The sequence below is a fragment of the Mytilus californianus genome, unplaced genomic scaffold (assembly GCF_021869535.1).
Source record: "Mytilus californianus isolate M0D057914Y unplaced genomic scaffold, xbMytCali1.0.p SCAF_4, whole genome shotgun sequence".
Lineage (NCBI taxonomy): Eukaryota > Metazoa > Mollusca > Bivalvia > Mytilida > Mytilidae > Mytilus > Mytilus californianus.
In genome coordinates this window covers 11,355,528-11,380,197 of record NW_026262690.1, presented here as the reverse complement: position 1 = coordinate 11,380,197, position 24,670 = coordinate 11,355,528, and the positions used below count along the sequence as shown (strand labels likewise).

Genomic DNA, 24,670 nt, shown 5'->3' with positions numbered 1-24,670 from the left:
TATGTTCACAGTAAATCTTATTCCTACAGTAGATTGTACTTTAAATTCTTTTTATAATTTTACAAAATTTATTGTGTTGTCAATGTTATGCCATAATATTAGTTTATGGAAGATTTGGATTGTGGGTTCTCAGGTTCTAGTCAGTTATTGTACTTCTCAATTATATTTTGTTTCAGCTATTGTATCAGATGATGAAAATGATGAAGGAATGGCCACAGGGAAAGATGATGGTCAGGTTCTACCAGAATTATCCGATGATGAAAATGAAGAAGCACTCAGGAGGGCAGCTAGGGATCAAGAGTAAGATTTAAATCAGTCGTTTGTAATGTCTGATTAATAAGAAAAACCAATAGGATTATGGATGTCATTTCCTGTGGTTTCTGAAGAAAATGAAAGACATAAATATATATATATGAACATGTAAAAAACTTTACCTTTGTGTATAGTGTTACCTTTTAAACAACCTGAGTATAGTTAAATTGTTAAACTTGGACATAAAAGATATGAATCAGTGTGTCTGTCTTGTATAAAGCTGGTTATATAAATATTGTATTACCGTGGTCCTGAATATGCAGGTAAAATTTGCAGAGCTGGATTGTCATATGTGGGAAAATGTGCACTGGGATGAGCATTTTGCATATTGTAATTCGTTTCTTTGATAGAAAAACAAATTAAATTAGGAAACTCCTTAATTGACAAAAAACACGAAAAAATCAACAAGGACGACCAGGGGGAGGGCTTACCCTGCTTTGTGATTACTAAACTCTACAGCTTTTTTGTTTATCTCAATCACGAGAATAACAAGAAGTATAGTGAAAAGTGCACGATAATAATCATTTGGAAAAAATCCTGAACTCCAAGATGCTTGTATCACAGATGACAAAACACAGGTACATATAGAGCAATACTAAAAATTGCTATATCATAGAATGCCCACAGGAACTTAAAGCATGCTCAGAGTACTTGAGCTGCTGATTTAAAAGTCATGTCTTACATTTTAAAAATTGCAACTTCATTTAAAGTAAATTTCATACTTGTATCAAGGTCATCCAAAAATGTGGTCTTATGCAATGTCTATTTCAAATTAAAATTTGCTACTTATTTGCATTGATATTTAACTTACATTTCAGAGATTTTATCTCAGACTTTGATTTGATGATGGAAAGAAAGAAAGCAGAACAAAGAAAGCAAAGAAGGAAAAAAAATGAGGGAGATCTTATAAATGATAATGATGATTTAATTGCTGACATGATTTGTAAAATGAAGGAAGCTGCTGAGGTAAAATGTCATGGTATTTTATTGCTAGACATAGTGCCCATTTTAAGTTATGTTCATAATAAACTGACTCATCTCTTGATTTGCCTAATATATTGCAATATTATACATTTTTGGTGATTTTCATTGAAATAAAAGATAGGTTCAATTCTTCAGGTTTTTTTATGCCCCTGCCGTAGCAGAGGGGGCATTAAGTTTTACCCTTGTCCGTCTGTACATCCGTCCATACATCTGTACGTCCCGAATTTGGTGTCCGATTTCTAACTTTAGTTTGCCTCAACCAAATGTTATAAAACTTATACACAATGCTTATTGCCACAAAACACAGATCAAGTTTTGAATTTTGATGGCGTCACTTTTACCCTTCTAGAATTATGTCCCTTTACAAATGGAAAAATTGCCGAATTTTTCGTTTCCGTTCTCTAACTTTAGTTTGCCTCAACCAAATGTTATGAATCTTATACACAATGCTTATTACCACAAACCCCAAATCAAGTATGAATTGGGGTACTGTCACTTTTACCGTTCTTGAATTATGTCCCTTTATAACGTTATATGCAAACAGGGGCATCATCTGTGTCCATGGGACACATTCCCCATTTGTTTTATTTTTCCCTGATATGTTTTGAACAAGAAGTTTCAAAACCAAATAGATGAAATTTTTTATTGTTAAATTTATATTTTTTTTTACCTGAAAGCTTTAAAATGAAATATTTAACAAAAGCTGACAAAGGATATCTGAATACACAAGAAATATTTTGATGTCATCCTATATTAATGTGGTTTTAGTGTCTGTAGATGATATAACAGAATCTTGGCACAGAATCCCCAAGTTTTTTTTATATTTAAAAGTAGACTAGACAAATTTTAAAAGGACTGATGAAATATTTAAACCTTTTAATTATGGGATAAGAAAATATAATATCAGTAATTGTCAATTTAGAAATAATGCTAGCAGCCAAAAATCTTATTTGTTTAATCAATTTTTATCAGAGAACACTTTTTGTTCAAACTGCAATGACTTTGTTGAGGATAAACAGCATTTCTTCTTTACTTGCCATGAGTACAATGATGTAAGACAGATCTTAATTAATTTGTTTGAACAAAAACATCTTTTTACATTGTTTTTTCTTTCTTTTTTTCCAACATTTTTTTTATTTATCCCACTAAGTATGCTTAGTGACTCTTCCAAACCTTATTCTTTATATATATTTCTAATGACTTATAAATAGGGTTGATATAAACATGTCTCAAGGTACTTGGATAACTGATGATTAATTGTCTACACACTCGATTATAATATACATTTGTAATTAACACTGTAAATATGTATATGTTTGTGTGTGCTCATAAGTAGCATTTATCCAATGTAGTTCTACTTTTTATGCCCCTGCAACTGAAAGTTTGGGGCATATTGTTTTACCCCTGTCCGTCAGTCCGTCTTTCCGTCCTTCTGTCTGTCTGTCAATCCCATTATAGGTATATAGCTATTCCTGATAACTCCTACATTTGAATGCTAGGAAGTTTTCACTTTGCTGGCTGTTTGTACATATATTGAAGGTGTGCATGTGGTCAGGGTTTTTATTTTTTATTGATATTTGCTCTTTTGGGAGATAGTTGAAATTTGTCATCTTTGTAGTATATACTGGCATAAGAGGTGCGTAGCTATTCCAGATAGCTCCTCCTACAGTTTGAACGCTAGGAAGTTTTTACTTTGCTGGCTGTTTGTACATATATTGAAGGTGTGCATGTGGTCAGGATTTTGATTTTTATTAATATTTGCTCTTTTGAGAGATAGTTGAACTTTGTCATTTTTGGAGTATATACTTGCATAAGAGGTGCATAGCTATTCCAGATAACTCCTCCTACAGTTTGAATGCTAGGAAGTTTTCACTTTGATGGCTGTTTGTACATATATTGAAGGTGTGCATGTGGGTAGGGTTTTGAATTTTATTAATATTTGCCCTTTTGGGAGATAGTTGAACTTTGTCATTTTAGGAGTATATACTTGCATAAGAGGTGCATATCGTTTCCAGATAACTCCTCCTACAGTGAACCATAGACTTATGTGCTTCCATGCTCATTTTTGTGTATTTTAAAATAACACTTTGCATCTGCGGGGGCATTATTTGTGTCTCCCAGACACAATAATATCTCAAAGAAAGTCCTACATTGACTTTGTTATAAAAAAAGTTACTTCAGAGTGGAGTGCGGGGGCATCACTTTGTCTAGTTTAAATATAGTTGTTGATATATAATTTATACCTTGTACATGTAACGTGGAGAAAGCTTTTATAGGCTGTGACTATGGCTCAATCCTTTTCATATCTAAATGATTTTAATATGTTTACAATAAAATAAAAAAAATCTTGGCACATGTTGGAAAGGTCTCAGATATTATGTTGAAATCAATGATTATTTTATGGTGAAATGCTAAACTAATTGAATTTTAAAAGGTAAATTGAATTGAATTAAAAGTTAAAGACTTAAGTTGCTTTTGAATGATGCAGAGGTTTTATCATTGAAAGTGATTACTTTGTAAAATTCCAGTATAAACTAAAAATACTAAAATGATCATTTGATTCAAAGCTGAAACGCAGGTCATAGAGTATATCATCTCACCTCAAAACACAGTTCTGTATTTACCTATCTAATATGCTTAGAGGTGAAATTTTGGAAAAAGGATACATTTTAACATAGGAAACTAAAAAGGGAGAAGTTTGACAGTTTTTACAAATCTTGACCAGCATGAACATTTGTGAATTGTAGGGAGAATTGTTTTTTGGAGAAGACATTACTAAAATGTAAAACTTGTGTCTCATCCATTTGTTTAGTTTCTTAACAATGAAATATGTTTAAACTAATTCTTTATCAACATGTTTGTTTTTCAACTGTAGGGAGAAGTTTAATGGTTTTTACTATTCTTTATCAACATGTCTGTTTGGGAATTGTAGGTAGAAGTTTGACAATTTTTACAAATCTTGATTAACATTTTTGTTTGTAGGGTGACAGGGAATTGAACAGAGCAAAGAAACCTGCAATCAAAAAGTTAAAATATCTTCTCTCTGTTACTTCACAGTTACGCAAGTATGTATATCTACATTTGTACCGTGTACTGATCCTTATAATGATTAATAACTTCACATTAACTTCAGTTAGTGGACTAATGGAGTATGCTTGTCATCCATGTCTACTTTCTTGTGTATGATCACAGTTAGTTCTCTGCATAGTAATTTAAATTGGTTTGCAGATTAATCTTTGAGAGACAAAGTATATTGATATAAATATGACAATGTTTGATTAGGTTTCATTTTTGTGGTCATTATCTTGAAAGGTTTAAAAGATGGACAGTAAAATGATAATCAATACGTATAAGCATGATAAGATCTTCTCAAAAACAGTTACATAAGTTATTTCTCCAAAATGACAATGTTTGCCTATTAACTATAATAGAAAGACAGAAACAGTAAATATGACATACAGTACAAGATTTTCAAAATGTCAATATGACTGAAACTACATATTGACCTTTTATAAGCGTCATTGACAATTCAATGAATGACAATGTTTTACTGATTTTGGCATTGTTGTCTATTATCCTGAAAACTTGTATAAAGATAAAATGAAATTTTAAACAACATAATAATTGTCAAAGGCAAGATGTACAAATATTAAAGTCACATAACTGAAACTGTAAATTGCCTCACAAATTGCAGTTGTATTAGCATTTCTCTAATTCTTCGTCAATTAATCCCTTTCTGCACCCATTGTATAAAAAAAATTTAATCAACGTGTGGTTCGTTTGATCTCAGTTCTTCATTGGTTAAAATCTGATTATGACGTCGAATTTTCTTGCTTTCCTCTGAATTTCCTATTGTGACGGCATGAAAAAAGGCGACCATGCCTGATGACGTCACATAGAAAGAACACATCTTTTTGCAGATCAGTCGAAAAGAAGGAATAAATTTGCCTGCGTATTGTTTGAAAATCATTAGAGAAACAGATTCCACCACCAAATCTCATGCAATACGATATTTATCCACTCTCTGCAGTTAAATTTTAAATATTTAAAACGCTCGGCGAGCCTCGCGTTTTAAATTTGAAAATTTAACTGTCTCGAGTTGATAAATATCATATCACACTCGATGCAGTGGTAGAATCTATATATATACACATATCTCATTTCCATGGAGAGTATATGTCCTTATATAATTACCCCCTCAGTCATGGTTGATTGACTTAGAAACTTTTGCATAGTTTACATGTTAAAGTTGGACATGGAATCACTAATGGATTACCTTATTACTTTCATAGATGTGATATTTTCTAGATTTGTCAGGAGCATTCCATTTTTTATTTTATTTATTTATTTTATTTATTTTTTTTTAATCTCCTGCTTTGTGAACATCTCTTATAAGTTAGTTCCGGCACAAAAATAGAGAAAAGATACTCAGAATGATAAAATGTTTTTCTGTAATCTATGAGAAAGTAAGGTATGCAATATAAAAATATTTTGCTATTTGACACCAGTGTATTTTGAATTTTATGTATGAAAACATTACATTATCTTGTTTAACTTGTGGATATGTTTATCTGATAGGAAATTATTTCATTTTACAGGGCAGATTTACAAGAAGCTTTTCTGGATCAAGGAATTCTCAATGCTATGACAGTAAGACTTCTGTTTATTTATATTACACATCTGCTCTCCAGATATGTTTATATTACACATCTGCTCTACAGATATGTTTATATTATACATCTGCTCTCCAGATATGTTTATATTTATATACATCTGCTCTCCAGATATGTTTATATTACACATCTGCTCTCCAGATATGTTTATATTATACATTTGCTCTCCAGATATGTTTATATTATACATCTGCTCTCCAGATATGTTTATATTACACATCTGCTCACCAGATGTGTTTATATTATACATCTGCTCTCCAGATGTGTTTATATTATACATCTGCTCTACAGATATGTTTATATTACACATCTGCTCTCCAGATATGTTTATATTTATATACATCTGCTCTCCAGATATGTTTATATTATACATCTGCTCTCCAGATATGTTTATATTTATATACATCTGCTCTCCAGATATGTTTATATTATACATCTGCTCAACAGATATGTTTATATTATACATCTGCTCTACAGATATGTTTATATTACACATCTGCTCTCCAGATATGTTTATATTTATATACATCTGCTCTCCAGATATGTTTATATTATACATCTGCTCTCCAGATATGTTTATATTTATATACATCTGCTCTCCAGATATGTTTATATTATACATCTGCTCAACAGATATGTTTATATTACACATCTGCTCACCAGATGTGTTTATATTATACATCTGCTCTCCAGATATGTTTATATTATACATCTGCTCAACAGATATGTTTATATTACACATCTGCTCACCAGATGTGTTTATATTATACATCTGCTCTCCAGATGTGTTTATATTATACATCTGCTCTCCAGATGTGTTTATATTATACATCTGCTCTACAGATATGTTTATATTATACATCTGCTCTCCAGATATGTTTATATTATACATCTGCTCTCCAGATATGTTTATATTTATATACATCTGCTCTCCAGATATGTTTATATTATACATCTGCTCTCCAGATATGTTTATATTTATATACATCTGCTCTCCAGATATGTTTATATTATACATCTGTTCTCCAGATATGTTTACATTATACATCTGCTCTCCAGATATGTTTACATTATACATCTGCTCTCCAGATATGTTTAAATATGGAAGGCAATTATCATATTTATTGAACATTTATATTTTATGAGTATTCCAATAACTCAAAAAATTTAGTATACAGATACATCTTCCTTATGATTTAAAATTTTTTGTTCATCCTACTATGTAGGAGTGTGCAAATATAGAACGGCGATTCATACCTGTAGAAAGAAAGAGCATAGCAAATTTTCATTTTGTAATTTTTCTAAATTTTATCAGACCTTTAATTGCATTGAGGTATGCAAGTGACACAGTTCCTGTTTTGGTGAACATCCAGGACCATATCATGCATATATGCCTACTTTTTCCATTATACATATGCACATATATTTACACTGTTTTATCACCAATAGAACATTTTCTTTTTATTTCAGGAATGGTTAGCTCCTTTACCAGACAAAAGTTTACCACATTTACAGATCAGAGAAAACTTTCTGAAAGTTTTGCAAGAGGTTAGTATTTGTTTTAATTTATAATGCTAAAATATTATTAAGACTAAAATAACCAACATCCTTTACCATATACAAACTGATTTTAACACAATGTGACATCTAAGCTGGTTACTGCTGCATAACATGATTTGAACTGAAGTGGTTCAAAGAGCAAGATGGACTTATATTTATGTTGTGTTTGTCTTTTTCCATTGTTAATTATTTTTAGCTCATACTTGCCATTATGGTCAGTATGAGTTTTGGCCATGACTTTATAATTGTTGTGTGTTAACATTTCATATTTTTCAATGCCAAAACTGAACAAAAGTCTGCAGGAAAAATGAAAGATATGAAAAACAGTCAAAAGAGGCCAGCTCTTGGTTCTTGTGAATTTTCTTATCTTTTCTCCTCTGAAACTACAAGGCCAGATTGAAGATTGTACCTCCTTTATTAATAACTTACTTTTTAATACACTGTGTTGATCTGGTTTCATACATTATGGTAATTATATTTGAGAGATTTTGGAACCAGTGAAGGACAAATTGGGGATTGTCATGTCTTGTCAGTTTTACTTAATCAATGAAATTACACAAATTTGTGTTCTTCTAATTTCTGTAAATTTGTGTATTTCAAATAATGTGCTCAAGATTGTAACTGCTGAAAACGCATGTATCTGACTTTTGTAGTTTCCAATTATCAATCAAGATTCATTAAAAAGTAGTGGTATTGGTAAAGCTGTGATGTATTTATATAAACACCCGAGAGAGACGAAGGAAAACAGAGAAAGATGTGGTAAACTTATTAGTAAGTATCATATTCAAGACTGATATCTTTATAAAAACACCAGAGAGAGAGAGAGGGAGGAAAACAGAGAAAGATGTGGCTAACTTATTAGTAAGTATCATATTCAAGACTGGTATCTTCATAAACACCTGAGAGAGACGAAGGAAATCCGAGAAAGATGTGGTAAACTTATTAGTAAGTATCATATTCAAGACTGATATCTTTATATAAACACCCGAGAGAGAGAGGGAGGAAAACAGAGAAAGATGTGGTTAACTTATTAGTAAGTATCATATTCGAGACTGATATCTTTATATAAACACCAGAGAGAGACGAAGGAAAACAGAGAAAAATGTGGTAAACTTATGAGTAAGTATCGTATTCAAGACTGATATCTTTATAAAAACCCCTGAGAGAGAGGAAAACAGAGAAAGATGTGGCTAACTTATTAGTAAGTATCATATTCAAGACTGATATCTTTATATAAACACCAGAGAGAGAGAGAGACGGAGGAAAACAGAGAAAGATGTGGTAAACTTATGAGTAAGTATCATATTCAAGACTGATATCTTTATATAAACACCAGAGAGAGAGAGAGACGGAGGAAAACAGAGAAAGATGTGGTAAACTTATTAGTAAGTATCATATTCAAGACTGATATCTTTATATAAACACCAGAGAGAGAGAGAGACGGAGGAAAACAGAGAAAGATGTGGTAAACTTATTAGTAAGTATCAGATTCAAGACTGATATCTTTATATAAACACCAGAGAGAGAGAGAGAGACGGAGGAAAACAGAGAAAGATGTGGTAAACTTATTAGTATCATATTCAAGACTGTTGTCCGTCATCCGTCGTTAACATTTACAAAAATCTTCTCCTCTTTAACTACTGAGCCAAAGTTAACCAAACTTGGCCACAATCATCATTGGGGTATTAAGTTTAAAGAATGTGTCCGATGACCCGGCCCACCAACCAAGATGGCTGCCATTGCTAAAAATAGAACATAGGGGTAAAATGTAGATTTGGCTTATATCTCTGAAAGCAAAGCATTTATAGTAAATCTGACTAGGGGGTAAAATTGTTCATCAGGTCAAGATCTATCTGCCCTGAAATTTTCAGACAAATCAGACAACCCATTGTTGGGTTGCTGCCCCTGAATTGGTAATTTTAAGAAAATTTCGCAGTTTTTGGTTATTATCTTGAATATTATTATAGATAGAGATAAACTGTAAACAGCAATGATGTTCAGCAAAGTAAGATCTACTAATAAGTCAACATGACCAAAATTGTCAATTGACCCCTTAAGGAGTTGTTGCCCTTTAAAGTCAATTTTTAACAATTTTTCGTGAATTTTTGTAATCTTTTAAAAAAATCTTCTCCTCTGAAACTGATGAGACAAATTCAATCAAACTTATCCACAATCATCATTAGGGTATCTGGTTTAAAAAATGTGTCCGATGACCCAGCCTGCCAACCAAGTGGGCCGCCATGGCTAAAAATAGAACATAGGGGTAAAATGCAGTTTTTTGCTTATATCTCTAAAACTAAAGCAAAAGTAGAACAGTTGCATTATTTCATGCATCAATTGTAAACAAAAATATCAGGTGAGAGACACAGACTCCTTTGAGCCTCTAGTTATATTGGTTGAACAAATTATTGTCAAGCTAATACTGAACAGAATTAATTTATAATTAGTCAGCAGCTTGACAGTGACAAGTTGTAGCATGTGAACACTTATAAGATCTGTTAGACACCTACATCCTGTTTGCTGATACTTTGAATTTTTCATTATGTTGAATGCACTTTAATTTTTCACCAGTACTACATTAGAGAAGAGAAATTATATGCTAAGCACAACAAGGCATGAATTCTTGTTGTGACCTTTCAGACATAATGTATTAATGATTAAAAGTTACCCTAATGAGTAATTAGTCAATTTTGCAGGAGTAAAACAACTGCTCAAGGCTTGTATGAATCAAATAAATTATCTAATTGAAATTGCATAGAGACAAACAGATCTTTCTGTCAATTGCACAGACTCTCTTTACTCATCTTTATATGTTATAGAAAATTTGATCAGACTGTGCAGATGACAATGTTTTTTCCTCTCTCGATTCCAAAATATATGACGATATGACACTTCTTTAGCAATATTGAATAATTACATATGAAGGAATGGTGCATGGTGCATTGAATGGTGAATTAAATATTTTTTCAGTTAGAGACAACAGGGGGTATCTAGCTACAGCATATCAATCAATTATTCTGCAGAAAAAAAATATCTTAGAGAAGTTTGATCAAAATAAGATTTATTTTTGTATTTGATACTTAGAGATAAAAAGACTTTTTCTATCTTTTTCAGATGAATGGTCCCGTCCAATTTTTAGTTTAACAGCTAATCATAAATCAATGTCTAAAGAGGAAAGAGAAGAAAGAGACTATGCTCATTTACCAAAGAGAAGAAGAATAAGGTATAATTTGATATGTCTTATTCTGTATTAAAGAAATTACCCACATGAATAAACCTTTTTCTTTCAGAAATAGTTTCCAGAGAAGATTACAATTTTTAAGGTAACATAAGCATTGGTCAAGGGAGATAAATCTTAAATAAGTTATGATTTGTAAAAGTAATATTCTTAAATTTGTCCTAAACATTCATGTGAGTCAAATAGTCAGTGTTACTTAGAAACTTACAATATATTTATGAAAATTGTTGACACAAACATTCAAGTCATTTTTAGCTCACCTGGCCCAAAAGGGCCAAGTGAGCTTTTCTCATCACTTGGTGTCCATCGTCGTCCGTTAACTTTTACAATAATCTTCTCTGAAACTACTGGGCCAAATAAAACCAAACTCTGCCTAAATCATCCTTAGGGTATCTAGTTTTAAAAATTATCCGATGACCCCGCCCATCAACCAAGATGGCCACCACGACTAAAAATAGAACATAGGGGTAAAGTGCAGTTTTTGACATATCTCTGAAACCAAGGCTTCCAAAACGGTCATATATTCCGGACATTTGTATAATGTCCGGTAAAAGTCCGGCTGGGCAAAGCACGAAACGGTCATCTACTTTTTAGTTTTCAAGGCTTTTTTAGAGACGGTCACAATAATTTTTAACATAATTCGCGATCTTTTTACTTTTGCCTTTAACAGCCACACATTTCCGGTCATAAAAGTGACATAATCATTAAGTACTATCAAAACAATCCCTACTTTAATACCTTCTCATTTTAATCAAGGCTAATTAGTTTTCGAACAGCTGAAATTGACCTGTTCAGGTGACAGGTAAACTATTTTGAACCGGACATTGATCGGTCTATTCAAAGTTATTTTCTTACATTTCACCGGTTTGCATCTAATTAATTTAGTTAAAAAGATTTAAATTATCAGAAATACATTTACAAATATGATTTGATGAAAAAATTAAAGGTGAAAATGAAAAATCGTCATAACCACGTTGTTTGAACCAGAGACATGTCTCTGTTTGAACTAGTACACGTGTGCGCATGTGCGCAGGTGTGAAATTTAATTATGCATCCTGATTTCTTCAAAAAATGCTTAAATTGTCATTGATACCTTTATCTCACGTTTATTTCGAATATTTTCTTGAAGAAATAACGTAGAATGAGCTACTTATACACTCATTCATGCTTTGCAAGCGTACACGGAATTTACGTATCCGTCTCTGGTCCATGTTTTACCATTATCAAGATAACATCCGGTAGTTTTAAAACGAAAGTAAAGTTTTTGACAACGTTATTTTGCACAAATAAAAAGTCTAAGGCAGATATAAGTACGGTGATGTTGCACACTTTGAATGATGCACTGCCAATTTAACAGTTTACGTCAGAACTTCGAATTTGAATCAAAGAAAGTTTAATATTGTTTTTTTTAATGTCAATCATTGGGATGGCCAACTCGGCAACTGAATGATTACCATAATTGCCTTTTCTTTATTTAGTCTTAAGGGATTAAAATCGGGATAATATATAAAATGTCCGGCTGGCTAAAAATAATTTTGGAAGCCCTGTCTGAAACTAAAGCTTTTAGAGCAAATCTGACATGGATTAAATATGTTCATTTGGTCAAGGTCTATCTGCCCTGAAATTTTCTCCCATTTAGGTTTGGAGGTTATCAGTTGGATCCCACACTGCGATAAACCAAAGTCTGAAATTGAAGTCAATCACAAAATAGCCAATAGTGCAGAGAGTGGCTTTTAACACCAAATACTGTAAATTCAGAAATTATTGCAATGTTTTTATTTATGTGAATGGGTAAGTATGGCAATAATAAGAACTCACATTCTGATATTTGATAGATATATATGTATGCAGATTTTTCAGAAATCACAATAATTAATCTGGCATTTTTGTCCATTCTTGAAAAATAGCATTAATAAATATGTGCAATAATATCTGAATTTACAGTAATCAATCAACCTAATCAGATCAACATTTCAAGTCCTTAATATGCATGTAAAATATATTCAGCAGCTAGACATAAAACAACTTTTCATCCTATTTATGCAGTATACTTCTTGTATAAAATATGAAAAATATCAAACTGTAAAATTATCATTTACAATCGACTAAATGCATTCATATTTTAAACTAAGTTTGTTATGATGTAAAAAAAAAAAATTGTAATATTTGTGTTTCTTCTGTGGTTTAATGTTTTACAGAGCTGAACGTGATAAAAGGTATAAGACATGGGATATTTGTATATTTTTGGGTTGTTTTATTATTGATTTCGTTGTTACTTTATGTAATTAAATTTTATTATTATTGAATTTATTTGTTTGGATATAAATCATATATGGTAAGAATTTCTCAGGTTAAAGTGGTCAGAATCTTGCTGTAGTCATGTTGGCTTCACAGTATCAACAACTTTTATTGATCCTGCTTTATTTTTGTACATATCAGAGGTTATTGTATCTTTTTTTTCTGATGTCACATGACTATACAACCCTTTTTAGCAAAATCTTTATATTTTATGTTTAATCGCAGAAAATATTGTGTATAATATGTTCTTTTATTGTAAAAGTTTTATTTATTCATTTTTAATGAATGTTAGAATAAGTCTTTAAGCGAAAGTGTCTCATAAGTCAGTTGTGGCTGGATACCGATATTTTAACTTCAATAGAAATTTTTATTTGTATTTTTATAATTATATTATGATGTATGATATTGTTCTGTATTGGTATGTGACACTATAATAAAATATTCTGTCTGTCTGTCTGTCTGTCATTGTATGAACCATTGTGTTAACAGATGATCAAATGATTATCAGCAAATTATCAACATATGTTGACATAATACTAACATGAACTATTAAGTCCAATACCAGCAAAGTGGACTAGAGATTTGTACTTTGTTATTCTAACTCACAAAAGTTTACTTCAGATGTTTTGAAATGTCAACTTCATAGTAAATAATTATATCAATGATAGTTAAAATTTAAGTGAAGGTTTTGTTATGATATAAAGCTGATGATTTTTATGCTTAGCCTAAGATGGAAGGTTGCATTGTTTTTTTGCAATCTGTGCGTCTGTCCACATTTGTCTGTCTACTCTATATATATGAGCTTACAGTTTTGTTTTAAGGACAGAGTTATATTGGCCTGCTATAAATAGATCAGGAGAAGATATGGATCATGTTTCAGTTGTATTTTGGTCATCTTCTAGTCTATTTTACCCTTTGGACTTAAAAATTTTGAAGAAGTTATCAGTTTTAAATTGATTATGCCATTCAAAAGATGAAAAGGTAATACATACAGGTTTAAGTAATTGCATGGACTTGTATGTTGTAGATTAAATGATTTCCACATTGATTCTATGTTTAACTCAGAAGTATTCATTATAAATTTGTCTTTCACAATACATATATTACGAGGCCATACAGTAAATCTACAGTTTATGTAGACTAATGGTGTTAAGAAGTGAAAGCCAATTAAAATTAAAGTAAAAAGCTACTCTAGAATTTATGACTGTTGTAAAAAGCTTGTACTTTTTCTTAAAAAATACACAAATTAATGCTTTCAACTAATTGTGTTTGTAGTGCTGAAGGAATGACACCAAGGAGAGATATAGATAAAGTATTAGCTGGAGAAGACCAGTAAGTATATACAGAATATGTGTATTGCCAATGAATCAATTATCCACCAAAAAGATCATTGAACAAGGAAAGTACACAGGTCAATGTACTACCTTTGAAAATTACTGTTATAGCAAGCCTTCAATAATTTTGGATTCCTAAACTTATTTTTGCAAATGGACAATGTATATTAAGACTAATAAGAAAGAAGAAATGAATTAAAAATAAAAATGTTTTAAATTATGAATAAAACATGTAAACTACTATATGTCAATAAATGAAGTGAACACTATTAACTTTTTATGTGTTATCATATATATGTTTTCTTCATATAAATGTTAAGTATGGTTTTAACATATTTAAGGTAAATATTTGATTTTGGCAACAGACTTTCACAATTTTGTTTACATGAATAATACTTACTTTGTTACATATGATATTTATAGCAGATTAATATGTTTTGGCATGGAGATTTGCTGTATAAAGTTTAGTCCTGCTTCTTCTTCCAAAAAGATTTTAGATACTACATCAAGTTATTACTATCAATTTTATACCTTGTGTATTATAGATCTGTAAGGCCTGGTGAAAAAGGTTTTGTAATGAGAGCAAGAGTGCCCATGCCATCTAATAAAGATTATGTTGTAAGACCAAAATGGACCTCAGAATATGAAATGGAACAACAGAAGGTACCCTATTTAATTATGTTCATTCCATTTAGTAGTAAAAAGATTACTCTATGGCAATTTAACCAAAAGTCTTACTCCAGGCACTGGATCATATAGTCCAGCTATAACATGGTTGGTCATCATTTTTTATCCACTATCAATCCTTCAACTCATGATAACTTTTCAATAATTTTCACTAAAGCTCTTGGTGCAAATAAGAGCAAGCAAGCATTTCGGGTATATATTCATTGTAACAAATGTACCAAGTGGTGTCACTATAGTGTCAGTAAGATAACATAGCCTCTCTCCAAAACAAGGTTTAAAAACTCATTTTCTTCATTCAAAGTTCTTGAAAAGAATTTTGTCTTATGGGACATTTCGACTAAAAGTATTTGAACATTGTCAGTCCAAAATACATGTTTGTCCATCATATTTTTTAGGTCTAATGAAAAATTCACACACATGGCACCGACATTAAGACTGATATAACATGAGCGCATATGAGAAATTTCGATTTTTATCAGTCAAATGTTTGAGGCTAGCACTTTGATGAAAATGTTTATAACAGCTAAAAGTTGGAGCTATCAATAGCCTTTTTGTGAGAATTAGTGAACTAATTGAATCTAATATATCAGGAAATTATTGTATGATATATATATATATTAATCTCAAGGGCTCTGCTAGAGGGATTATATTGGATGAGGGTTGAAAAAGCCATATCATATACACTTTATTGTTTACCTCAAGTAGATGTTTTTCATGTGACATTATACAATACAAATTAGAGGTTTGATAAAACCTTTGAAATCGTGACAGATATAATAGGGAATGCTGATACTGCACGATTACCATTTATTGTATTACAATACAATTTACTTGTATTAAATACTAACTAGATAATAAAAGATGATAATCCACTAGTCATCTGATCATCAACTTTTGACTGTGACTACTAAATATTCTGTGAACTAGTATAATTGTCCATTAAAGGGCATTTACATTTTTGGAATCAGTTAATTTTATTGACTAGACTTTTTAACTTTTTTCAAATTTGTTTCATAGGTTTTTTGTGCAATATCTACTTGTCATATAGAGGCAATGCAATGGCAAATTTTGTATGTCATGTCAGTACCCAAATATGCTATTTTAATCGATTTTATAACAAGAGGTCATCATCATATATAGGAATTAGAACTCAAAACAGGCACATAAAATTTGAAAGTTATTAGATCAACATCTGAAGATGTCCATTCTGAACATTGAGCAGAATTCATACATAGTACACTGTTAAGTATCATTATGAATATGGATAGCAGACTTCAGATTATCTGTTCTTGTAAAATACTGTGTATTCTTTATTTTATTCTGTAATGATTTTCAGGGATTAAGGAAATTTGATATTTTCTTGGATACTTGATTTTCATGTTTATGGCACAACTTTTCATTATTTTCGTTTTAAATGCTAATCAACTTTGTATTTGAAATAACATAAGGAACCATTATTTAGGGCACCACTTCTGAATCCTATTTAGAAGAAACAGGTGTCTAGCATATCAAATTAAAAGCCTGCAAGTCTATAAGAAAAGTTGTATTACATGTAAGTGTATTTTGTTTAAAACATCATTTTGTGGTTCATGTATACCACAAGAATGATAACTAATCAACAACATACAACATACACATCATAGCAATGAAAGTAAAAATAAAAATATTTGAGGTGTAATTATTCTTATATTTTCAGTCCAGAGGTAAAAAGGATATTTCCAGGTATGAAAAACATGTCCGTGCATTTGCCGATAAAAAGAAACATGGAAAAGCTCAGAGAGCAGTAGGTATCAGTGTAGAAGGCAGGAATATGGCTCTGTGATACAACCAATGGAAGAACATTACAGATTGTCAATAGATTGTGCTGGCCAATCAACTGGGAGGTCTCTTCAGTAACAGTTTTTATTGGAACAAATAATGTTTGAATCGGTAAAACCATTCACACAATTCTGGAATAAATATATTTGAGCCAACCAATCTGTTTAAAGTCATATAATCAGACCATAGATGTATAAATGATTGGCTGAAAATTTAAAGCTAAAGTGTAGCTGATTTTTTCAGTTTTATTTAGGCAACACCCATTTAACTTTTTGAGGGCATGTTTCTTTAAAAACAAGTTTAACATTTTTTTATTCTTAATTTTGTGAAAAAAATAGTTTGTCTTAGTAAGAAAATGGAAAAAATTACTTCTTTCCTTTTAAAATTTTTTGTAAAAAAGCAACATTGACTTTTGAAAAACAATCTTTTTCTGTATATTATTGAACAAAATATTTTTTTTTTATTGAGAAAGTTTAAAAAAAAATCATCAGAAAGAAAATTCATGCCCATCAATCACTAAAGGAGATGTCACTTGATTGGTGCCTAAACACTTGCTTATAGCTCCAATGCTAGTCAAAAACACTCTTTATGATTTGAAATAAAAAGTTAAGAGTTTATTTTTGAACAGTTGATAAGAAGTTATAATAGTATTTTTATCAGTATTAAATTCTGGTGGAAGTAATTGAATATACAGTATAAGTATTGATATGAAAGTTGATTTAAGAGTTATTTTCCAAATAACAAAGGGAGACAATTCAATCTCAGTTACCCAAAATTATAAACAGATGACATTTACAAGTTTTCTTGACTTAGTAATGCTTTTATGTAAATAACAAAATTCTGTTAGAATACAATTTGCTAAGTAGGAGACCTTTAAACAATGTCCCATATATATTCATTTAAATACTTAAAAAAAGAGACTTCAACAACTGCTTTAGTTAAAACATTTGTTCAGATATTATTTAATGTAATGATATGCATGTATGGATATGCTGCTTTTCATCAAATCAGATTGGCTGGCTCTCAGCATTGACAGTGCTTTGAAATTTGTAATTTTATAGAACTTGTGTGTATATGATTGAACTTGATGTAAAATGATACATTTTTGTCCACAATTTGTTGAGAAAAAATAATGATCAGGAATTGCAAAATGATTTGAAAATGGGCATCATTAAAGTAATGATTTCTTTAGATTTGGGACTTTTTAAAATGATTTACCTGATGGTTGTTGGAAATAACATTTCATTTTCAGGAATAACTGTATTTTGACTTATTGCTGAGACTTGACAATTTAAAAATGTTTCATTTTTGCTTTGAAAGTATGTCAAGTAGTGATTAAAATTAGAATCTTTTGTGACTTTTGTACAATGAAAATTAGACTATATACAAAGTCACAGGTTAGATTATTCAGCAGTAAATTGAATATCAAAGACTTTTGCTTGAGTTGAAAATGAGAGTGGTCTAAATTTGTATAATCAAAGAAGTACTTATTTTATTGCAGTAACCTTCCTTAACATTTAGATGAAGAACAGCAATACAATGCTGTTTTATCTATATAATAATTATTCCCCAATATTTCATGTGAATATTGTCCCTTATGCAAGAAACACTATATCTTTCTTTTCAAATTGAATTAAAAGCAAAATTACATATTTCATATATGTAGGACTGGGAGGTGTGATGGGGACACTGAAGTGCCATGGTCTGCTTTGAAGTATGATGGTCCTTCCACTGATGTGCCATTGTCTATATGACGCATGATTTCTAGTTATAAATTTACTATCTAGTTAGTATATAAATTTGCATTCATTATTGTCCAGAAAACATTTATGGCATTTTGGTTTTCGATAAAATCTTTGTGTGTGGTTGCAAGATCAGAATCAGTAAAAGAATTTACATCCTGCAATAAACAAATTTAGGATTATGTGACATTTGTATACTGTTTGAATAACATTTGTAAGTACCCTGTTAATATTATAGTTTCATCTAAACCTTCCAAACCATTAAGGTACATTCTTTTAAACGGTGTTTGCAACATTTGAAATAATAGAATATATTTCATATTATGTTTGTCCTAAGTTTCATACTAAATGAGAAAATGTACTGTTTAATTTTGCTGCCATCTCTCAAAGATATACTAAAAACCTGAAAATCGGCATTTACCAAACAAGAACATGAAAATCATTGAAAATATAGGTTCTGTAGTCCATCACACTTCAGCGTTACCAATAGTGCACTTCAGTGTAGCTATCTACAAGATCACAATACCACCATCACACTTCAACATGATTAAAAATGCACTTCATCATCAAACAATCACACTTCAACATGACCATTGGGGTTCTGCGTACCATGGCAAGTCCTACATATAATATATATTTCTAAAAATAAAGAAATGCAAATCTTTCCTCTTTTATCGGGATATATCTCCTCTAAACCATTTGTCAACAAATTTTAGAATTATAATTTTACCATCTATAATCTATAATGATTTGATTTATATTGTGAATATGGTGAATGAGAGTGGCACTGTGAAAAGCAGTGCAGTTTTTTTCTGTGTAACTGAGGATAATGAATGCCTGATTTAGAATATATTTTATTATGGTAGCCCAAAATAGTTGTACAGCTTTAAAGGTCTTTCTGGGTGTTATGCCAGTGGATTACACATGTGAATTAAGTTATATAATCCCTAAAATCTATAATGATTTGGTGGTCATTGTAAAGGAGAAGTATGATAAGGCTGTTATTTGGCCCCTGAATTGCAAAATTTGTAAAATTTTTGAAGCCTTAAAAAACTACGTTGATTTTTATTGTCGAGCCTGCGACTTTTGTCGCAGAAAGCTCGACATAGGGATAGTGATCCGGCGGCGGCGGCGGCGGCGGCGGCGGCGTTAGCTAACTTCTTAAAAGCTTTATATTTTAGAAGGTGGAAGGTCTGGATGCTTCATACTTTGTATATGGATGCCTCATGTTACGAAGTTTCCGTCAGTCACATGTCCAATGTCCTTGGCCTCATTTTCATGGTTCAGTGACTACTTGAAAAAAAAGTTCAGATTTTTTGTAATGTTAGATTCTCTCTTATTATAAGTAATAGGATAACTATATTTGGTATGTGCGTACCTTGCAAGGTCCTCATGCCCGTCAGACAGTTTTCACTTGACCTCAACCTCATTTCATGGATCAGTGAACAAGGTTAAGTTTTGGTGGTCAAGTCCATATCTCAGATACTATAAGCAATAGGTCTTGTATATTCGGTGTATGGAAGGACTGTAAGGTGTACATGTCCAACTGGCAGGTGTCATCTGACCTTGACCTCATTTTCATGGTTCAGTGGTTATAGTTAAGTTTTTGTGTTTTGGTCTGTTTTTCTTATACTGTATGCCATAGGTCTACTTTATTTGGTGTATGGAATGATTGTAAGGTGTACATGTCTAGCGGGCAGGTGTCATCTGACCTTGACCTCATTTTCATGGTTCAGTGGTCAAAGTTAAGTTTTTGAGTTTTGGTCTTTTTTTCTAATACTATATGCAATAGTTCAACTATATTTGGTATGTGCGTACCTTGCAAGGTCCTCATGCCCGTCAGACAGTTTTCACTTGACCTCAACCTCATTTCATGGATCAGTGAACAAGGTTAAGTTTTGGTGGTCAAGTCCATATCTCAGATACTATAAGCGATAGGTCTTGTATATTCGGTGTATGGAAGGACTGTAAGGTGTACATGTCCAACTGGCAGGTGTCATCTGACCTTGACCTCATTTTCATGGTTCAGTGGTTATAGTTAAGTTTTTGTGTTTTGGTCTGTTTTTCTTATACTGTATGCCATAGGTCTACTATATTTGGTGTATGGAATGATTGTAAGGTGTACATGTCTAGCAGGCAGGTGTCATCTGACCATGACCTCATTTTCATGGTTCAGTGGTCAAAGTTAAGTTTTTTGAGTTTTGGTCTTTTTTTCTAATACTATATGCAATAGTTCAACTATATTTGGTGTATGGAAATATTTTATGATCTATTTGGCAGTCACGCAGGTTTTATTTGACCTTGACCTCATTTTCAAGGTTCATTGCTCAGTGTTAAGTTTTTGTGTTTTGGTCTGTTTTTCTTAAACTATAAGCAATAGGTCAACTATATTTGTTGTATGGAAGAATTGTTAGCTGTACATGCCTGCCTAGCATGGTTCATCTGACCTTGACCTCATTTTCATGGTTCATTGGTCAATGTTTAGTTTACTTGGTTAATGTTAAGTTTATGTGACAGTTGTAATAAAGCTTTATATTTAGGACTATCAACATAATATCAATGATTAGTAAAGAAGGCGAGACATTTCAGCGTGTGCACTCTTGTTGAGAAATGAACAGGTTTGTTTAACCTGGACACTTCAGTGCAGAAAGGCCACTTACAATGTCACTATGATGTCATAAATATGTAGTAATTGTTATATTTGACCTAAAATGGCCATTTTACACATAGTAATTGGTCAAAGTAGATATGAGTCAAGGCATTACACAAAAAGATATTTTACACACATTACTATCTTTGTAAAATACATCTTGTAGTAGAATATCTTTTTGGGTAAAGCTTAAGTTCATATCAAAATATTAATGTGGCTATTTTGACAGCTTTTCCAGTTTTACACTAAATTCAAGAAGTTTGGAGCCTAAATGCAAATATGAAAGACAAAATTAAAAATATAGTTACTGAAGATTGACAAACTAATGTCTTAAGAATGCCTGTAGTATGTTATGTGCTATTTTTATAATGTTTTTTTTTACATTGGAAGTCAGGGGGCAAAAAAGTGGTGTTATCATACCATGTCCTTTATGAGAAAGATCTAAAGTAGTGTTGACTTGTATGTAAATATAAAGACAATTCCACATTGAAATCTTTATTATAGTGTCCTGATTAGATCTTTAAAGGTGCAGTTCATTTGTATTTAATCATTATTTCATTATTGTTGTTTGTTTTTGTAAAAGACGAATGAATGATTGGATTTGTTGAATGTTTATGTACATAAAACATTTAAATAAACATGTCTCTTTTATAATATAAAAATAAGAAGATGTTGTATGATTGCCAATGAGACAACTCTCAACCAAAGACCATATGACATAGAAGTTTACAATTATAGGTCACCGTACGGTCTTTAACAATGAGCAAAAACGATACCGCATAGTCATCTATGCAAGTAAAACAATGTAAAACAAGAAAACAAGAAATCTAACGGCCTGATTTATGTACAAAACAACGAACAAAAAAAAGGTATGATGTACAGCAACAAACGACAACCACTGAATTACAAGCTCCTGACTTGGGACAGGCACATACAGAATGTGGTGGGGTTAAACTAGTTTGTTTGTGCCAAACCTTCCCCCTAACCTGGGACAGTGGTGTAACAGTACAACATAAGAATAAACTTATTTGAAAAGGGCTTAACTCATCAGATCGATACAAAGCAGAAAAACATCAAACAAAAACACAGACCGGACGTGGCAGGGTACTTATACATCCTCACAACAAAAAAGACACTTAAGAACAGATCTGAGAGTACTTGCAATTACTGACAGTTACATGTCTATTTTATAAGCCTATATTGCAATGACAATTTTGTTCTAAATTACATTTGACCATATCTGCATCAGTTGTTATATATATATTCAACATAAGGAAAATATGGTATTACAAAGGCTTTTATGATTCAAGTTTTATTAAAAAAATCTTCAAAAAAAAGGTACAATAACATTCAGTCTGAGAAGAATAGCACAAAATATAAGATTACCCAAACTAAACACTAATACACTTATTTGGACAGATATAACACTATCTTGTATGGAAATGCCTTTTTATCTGTTCATTGGAGACATTATAGTTGTCCTAGATATCAGAATCTTTAATATCTGCTAATTAATGATAATAATCTAAGTAAGAAATACACCTTCAAGCTATAAACATTGCAAGCCATAATTTGAATAGTATTGTTAGATACATGAAAATGTAAACATAAGCATTTAGTCATTTCACTGGATCTTTTTTTGTAAAGACAGTTATATCTGAACATCTGTTGGAGACAACAGAACATCTTTTGGAGACAACACAACATCTGTTGGAGAAAACACAACAAACACTACATCTGTTGGAGACAACACAATATCTGTTTGAGACAACAAAACATCTGTTGGAGACATCACAACATCTGAAAGTAAAAACGAAAACAATTTCAAGCTGTTGCGATATTTATTGCGAATACTCATTTGACAGGGACACAAAATATTAGAGTTATGAAATTAAGAAGAAGGACTACACAAGTTTAATGTTCATTATCACAAATTTATTTACCAAAACAAATTATCTGTGTCTTAACTCATAGCAGACATGTTTTTTTGGTCTCAGAACTTTACACCTTAAGATTAAGACACCAGAATAGTGGTCTGATCTGTAAAATTGTGTCCTCTTCCCTATGAAGACATTTTTTAACAGAGTTTTTATTCACATGACGAGGGATGCATGCACAGCAGATGATTGACTTTGTGACACACATCTTATTTCTTTTGATTTCATGCGTTTTCCTTAGATTTTTTATTCATATATTCTTAGAGTAACCTGGATTCTCAGTTTTTGTTTATTACCTTGATATGTATTTCCTGAATTGATTGATGAAACATCTGTTAACTTCTGCTGCCTCTAATAAAGCTTCTTTGTGTTCTATTCGACCAAGAATACTGGTTCGATACGTATGTTTTCGTTTTAATTAAATGTTGATTTTGACTGAACAATACTTATTTGTTATATTTAAATTGACTGACTTATAAATGCTGCGGTCCGACTAACAGCTATGTTAAATATAACTCGAATACTTTACTTTTGATTAAATGCAAAGTACTATTACTGTGTAAATTTTTAAGCCTGGTATCTTTAATAATTATTGATTATGTGATTATTATGTAAATAACGTGATATTATTTGTGGGCAAATTGATATGTATGATAAACAAATATTGTAGAATATTAAATTTCTTGTACAAATGCAGATTTTTTGTCCAAAGCCAAGTGAACTTACTTTCTGTCCTTACAGATAATAAACACGATAAACCACGATCCTATGAGAACTATCACTATCACTACCACACTAATGATAATCACATCGGACTCCCCTGAAATATAAAGCTATAAACTGTAACAAGTATCATGATCAGCTCTCTTATATCATGTATTTTAGTAGGTCATTTGAAAGTGAGATGGAAATGAAAAAAAAAACCCCCAGAAAGTAATAATAAATTCACAAAAAGTGTTTGTTCAAATTATAATGTCCTTCTTCTTCCCAATTACGAGGCGGACTCTTTCTGAGTTTAATTGACTCGGGCTCATCTTAAGCAGACAAGAGGCGATTCATTTGGCCAAAAGTAAAAATCCAAAACTGTATCGAATATACACTAACATCAATGATGTTAAGTTAGAATGTTGCTGGGTCGAGGGGATGGTGATCTCTCTGGTCCTAAAGTCTCCAAATGATTCGATTTTCACTACAGATTCTGGTTATCGGTTGCATTGTCATGTTCTCGGGAAGAAGGAATGGTAGTAGATGATTTTCTTCACTCTTGTCTGTCTAAATATGTAGCTGCTTCTGGTTTTACTGTAGTACTTTTTATATCCAAAATATGACTATTCAGCAGTATCTTTCTATATTTTGGGACATTTCTAAACTTTCCCGTTGATGAATTAAGAAATTGTTAAGAAACATAGGTTACATTTCCCTCAGGCAAAGTTGACC

The 24,670-nt window shown here is 31.4% G+C and overlaps 1 protein-coding gene across 1 annotated transcript in view; it reads left to right on the top strand.

The window, feature by feature from the left end:
• The window catches only part of LOC127737467 (protein IWS1 homolog A-like), a 30,609-nt gene extending 8,677 nt beyond the window's left edge, over positions 1-21,932 (top strand). The window contains exons 7-16 of the mRNA XM_052248179.1: positions 177-300; positions 1,131-1,278; positions 4,279-4,361; positions 5,895-5,946; positions 7,440-7,517; positions 8,183-8,300; positions 10,644-10,752; positions 14,341-14,397; positions 14,945-15,062; positions 16,783-21,932. Coding sequence (XP_052104139.1) covers positions 177-300; positions 1,131-1,278; positions 4,279-4,361; positions 5,895-5,946; positions 7,440-7,517; positions 8,183-8,300; positions 10,644-10,752; positions 14,341-14,397; positions 14,945-15,062; positions 16,783-16,908 — 1,013 coding nt within the window. The 3' untranslated portion in view covers positions 16,909-21,932. The remainder of the gene's footprint in view (positions 1-176; positions 301-1,130; positions 1,279-4,278; positions 4,362-5,894; positions 5,947-7,439; positions 7,518-8,182; positions 8,301-10,643; positions 10,753-14,340; positions 14,398-14,944; positions 15,063-16,782) is intronic.
• The last annotated feature ends 2,738 nt before the right edge of the window (positions 21,933-24,670 follow it).